A 4,685-nucleotide genomic window follows, 5' to 3' on the forward strand; every position below is an offset into this window, starting at 1 on the left:
AAAATAAAAAATAAAATAATTCAAAAATAAATAAAATAATCACAGGGCTTTCTATGCCAGTGTCAGTCAAGTGGACAACTTTGTTCATGAGTCATTTTATACCTCTAAGGTTAATATTTACATATTTAATGAAGTCCATAAATGCTATTCAGCGTCAACGGAAATGGCATGTCATTGGTGGAAAATACTGAGTGAACCACATGCCTCTGCTGGTCATAGATAAATTCGCTGGAAGGCGTGTGTTGCAACCAAACACAGGAAAGAGAAAGAGAGAGTGAGTGAGAGAGAGATTGTTCTAAAATATAACATCTAGCAGGCACTCCTATTCTCTTTATCTCCTGCTCTATTTCTCCCACACACGAGGCAAATAAAAAGGTAAGAATGAAACTCTTCTTAATTAATCACCAAGGCATATAGAGAATTTTTAATTGGAATTTCTTTGACCTGGTAATCTCTTTGTAATAGTGTAATGTTCAAAACTATGAGCTTTTTGATCTTATCATTTAATCACAAGTGCTGCCAGTAACTTTGGCACAGTAAGAGCTGCTACTATGTGGAGACCAACCAAGGTGTGTTCATTAACACAGGAGTCCTTGTATGCATGCTGTTCTCATTCCATCTGCAAACAGGCCCAGTCTACAAGTACATTCAGGCCCTGAGGCAGCAGTGGATGTAGAAAAATATAACAGATTCCTTTCTTTGTAATCATTACTGCTGATACAACACTCAACACAACTGTACATGTCTCGTGTTGGAAAGGTGGAAAAAATTAAATGGTGAATTTGGGGCTAAACTGACATTTGGAAGTAGGTCAAATATGTGGGATGTTTTATGGAAATGTACAAACTCCCATGTGCGGCCAGAGTTAGGTTGGAAGTGCCGCATTCATTTTCTGTCACAGAAGGGGATACCAGATGTTGAGGTACTGTGGGTTTCAGGGAGGCAATGTCCAGTGATAAAACCCTGTTGGTGAAAGTTTCATGAAGAATTAAAAACTATGAAAATAGACCTACCTGTGCAGTTTGCCACATTATTTTTAGGAAACATAGACATTCAGACAAGAAGCAGTGATAAATATATGTTCAACATATTGACCTCCGGTTGCTTCCTGGACCCCCTATGATACAGGAGTGGACTGATATTGTTAATCATATTTATGTTATGGAAAGGATCACTTCTTGTTTGCATATGCAGAAGGATGCTTTTGTTAAATTCTAGACTAGATATGTCAAACCCATTCAGAGAGATTTTGTGGAGGTGACCATCCAAGGACTTTGACTTTGATAGCAATCTGCAATGTTACTGTAATTTTAATGTACTTATCCTCTTCTTAAGTCTTCTCAATTTGTAATATGTTTTTACCAGATCTCCTGTACATACTTTACTTCTCTCATGTTCTTAATTCTTTATACTACCATACCATATAAAGAAAGACTACAAAAAGTCTAAATTGCAGAGGAAACTGTTAACTTTCTATCTAAACTACCATCTAAAGTGAGGAAATGTGTGTTTGGTAGATTATTTCTTTGTTTTAACAATGCTTATTGGAAATAAATCTTAAACTGTTGGAAAGAATGGGATGATATCCCATTCTTAGACCAGCATTTGTGGGATGTCAGATATTCTTCCTGAAGAATGCGATGCAGCTGTGTATGGTTCTTGTTTATAGTTTTCATGGGTGCAACCTACATACTCAGCTCTGCTGCTCATCCCACAAATGCATGATCCTTATGAATATGGTACCATTTAAAAGGGAAATAAACAGACTTCCCAATGGATAAGATGTATTGCCAAGAAGCATTGTTACAATAAATATTCTACCAAACACAAATTTCCTCTCTTTCTGAGCCAAGTTTATATGCAGTGTATGGATGTGTGCCTTAAGATAAAGAATTTAAAAAAAAAACAATCTGGGGTCAAACTGATTTTTTGTGGATTTAACCATAGTCTTTTAAGTTGTGGAAGGTTTTGGGGTTAATGTTGAGGTTATCAAAGAAATGATTGTAAGCCAAGTCAATAAACAAAGTCAAGCGTTTGGAGGAGATAAGGTCAAATGGCACAGGATGCAGTACTAAAGGTGTCCATCTAATAACCTGTATGCAGAAGATTTTTTAAAATGAACTACATGAAGTAGGAAGTATATAGCGTCTCGTGGTGTGGGGTGTGTACATCAACTTGTCTCAAGTTTAAGCAACTGACATGTGAAATTCATATTCATTATGCAACTTTCCATGTTGCACATATTTCATCTATGTTGATTGCAAAATAAACTCCATTTTTAGTGGTCTTTTTTCTGTTTTTCCAGTATAAGCATAAAAAACTGCCATTTAATCAACACACCTGTTGAAAATTAATATGTGCTCCCTTTCTGTCAGGCCATTGCTGATGTCATTGCCATGGCTGATATAAATACAACACAGATTTCTGTCCGCTCTGGGAACCCGCTGACAACTGGCCACTCTTGGCAGTATGAGGCAGAGAGGGGGACACAAATGGTTGTTACTCTGCTCATCTTTTTGGTAAGAAATCCTGCAGAAATTATACACCAACACTGTACATGACACTAGAGCATTCTCAAGAAACTTTATGTTTTTATGTAAAAGTAGTTGGGATAATGTGCCTTTTTTGTATTTAAATCATGATCTTAATGCTAAATTTTATATTTAATGGAATGGCAAGAACAGTGTGATAACTTTAGTTTCAGAGGATTATTCAGAATTCTTTAAATACTACTGCTCTTGGCAAATTTTGGAATAGAAAACAAATGCCATTCCTTTCCCACAGCCTCCAGACAGCTAACTTAGCTAGGCACAAAGACATGGACCAGTGGCAGATAAGACTTCCCTACCAGAGGTTTAAAAAAAAAAAAAAAAAAAAAAAACTCAGAATGCATATTGAATCTGACAGTGCTTAAAGACTACTTGTCTTGGCAAAAATACAGTGACTTTCCTGGAATCAGACCTGGTGATAGTCCCCCCAAAAGTTCCTCTTTAACTTCTCTGAATAAGTCCCAATTCTATCTTTACGCTGAGGTGATTTACAAAATAATAAAACTATAAACATAATTTTAAAAAATAAACTCACTCATTCGATTGATCACAAAATATTTGATTATATGTTTATATTTCTTTAAAAATTAGCCAGAAAATTTCACTTGCATGTCACCTTTTTATCATTTATTTTTTCTGATGTACAGACCCAGTGTCATGGTTCAACTGGTGTTGATTTAGCTTGTGACACTCAATTTCACATTCTACTACACCATTCACTTCCTGATAATCAGGATTTTTCTGTGTTTTGGGGGGCATTACCAGGAAAGAGCCTGTGGAGTCACAGAGTGAATGTAAAGAGATATGAGAAAACAAAATAAAGGTGGCATTAAAGAGGCCTGATCAAAACAAAATAAATGGTGGTGGCTCGTTAATTGTACTTAGTGATTCCCCTAAGTTTACTTAGTAACATTACTGTCTCTGAGAAATCACGACTGCCATTGAAATTTTCTGTTTATAAAAAATCTCTATATATGAAGATAAATAGATAGTCTAATGTCACGGTGTATAAGGGTTCAATGGTCCCCAGAAGATTTTCAGGCTTTAAATTGGGCAGCTGCACACTGAAGTTTGAGAGAAGTTGATTACTGCTGTACCGATCTCCACATTTTGACTTACTGAAAATGTATATATCTGTCTTTAACAATTTTAGAGATCGTATTTGACTGTTCATCTTGGTTCCTTCAGGTGGGCGTACCTCTGAATGGACTGGTGGTTTGGTCACTTGGACTGCGAAGTAATCGCCACCTGTTTCGCAGAGGCAGCAATGATGAAACACGTGCTGCCAACAGTTTCCGAATCTACGTGATTCACTTGGCCTTTGCTGACCTGGTGCTGCTCCTGCGTACCCCTCTCATGTTGGGCTATTTGGCCCGCAACTACAGCTGGCCTTTTGGCCATGGTTTCTGCCAGCTGATCATGTTCCTGCGAGGCCTGGGGTTATATGCCTCCGCTTTCCTCCTCTGTGCAGTGGCCCTGGAGCGATGCCTGTGTCTGTTGAAGCCTGTGTGGGCTCGATTGCGTCGCCCTGCCTGGGCTGTTCCTCTGGCCTGTGCTATCCTGTGGCTGATTGCTGTCGTCTTGTCTGCCCCTTACTTTTATAGTGCCAACCTATGGGATAGAAACGGGACATACCACTGTGTGGAGAGTTTAGGATTCAACATGGGGCTGTTCCTTGCAGAAACGGTTGCTGGTTTTATCTTGCCATTGCTGGTGTTCTTAGGGAGTAACCTGGCTGTATTGCTCACCGTTCGGAAGGCACTGCCACCGACGCCAACTTCTTCAACCCCTTCACTTGCCCGCAGGATGACCAGGATGTATCACGTGATGTTTTTGACCATGCTTCTCTTCCTCACCTGCTGGGTGCCCTATTTTGTTTGTCGGTTTCTGCAGTCTTTGGCCAACGGAGACAGTGATCAGGTTACAAGAGCACGTCGTGGTGCATACATTTCTCTGTTCCTGGTGTACTTCAAGAGTGCTCTCAACCCGGTGCTGTATGTGTTCGCCGCCCGAGGCTTGGGCCGGGCCATCAAAGCTTCACTGGTCTCCACAATTGAACGGCTTTTCAATGATGACTCCATGGAGTCCATACGCCGAAAGTCAATTAAGAACTCACTCAAGAATTCACAGATATAG

The 4,685-nt window shown here is 39.3% G+C and overlaps 1 protein-coding gene across 1 annotated transcript; it reads left to right on the forward strand.

The window, feature by feature from the left end:
- The first annotated feature begins 247 nt into the window (after nt 1-247).
- LOC121513122 (C3a anaphylatoxin chemotactic receptor) lies at nt 248-4,685 on the forward strand. The gene is made up of 3 exons (XM_041792668.1): nt 248-375; nt 2,376-2,519; nt 3,738-4,685. The coding sequence occupies exons 2-3, from the start codon at nt 2,397-2,399 to the stop codon at nt 4,683-4,685; spliced, it is 1,071 nt and encodes a 356-aa protein (XP_041648602.1). The 5' UTR covers nt 248-375; nt 2,376-2,396.

The sequence above is a fragment of the Cheilinus undulatus genome, linkage group 1, assembly GCF_018320785.1.
Source record: "Cheilinus undulatus linkage group 1, ASM1832078v1, whole genome shotgun sequence".
Classification (NCBI taxonomy): domain Eukaryota; kingdom Metazoa; phylum Chordata; class Actinopteri; order Labriformes; family Labridae; genus Cheilinus; species Cheilinus undulatus.

Coding starts and splice junctions, on each gene's coding strand:
- LOC121513122 (XM_041792668.1), top strand. CDS start 2,397: ATGGCTGATATAAATACAACACAGATTTCTGTCCGCTCTGGGAACCCG. Junction 2,520..3,737: donor TTACTCTGCTCATCTTTTTG/GTAAGAAATCCT, acceptor TGGTTCCTTCAG/GTGGGCGTACCTCTGAATGG.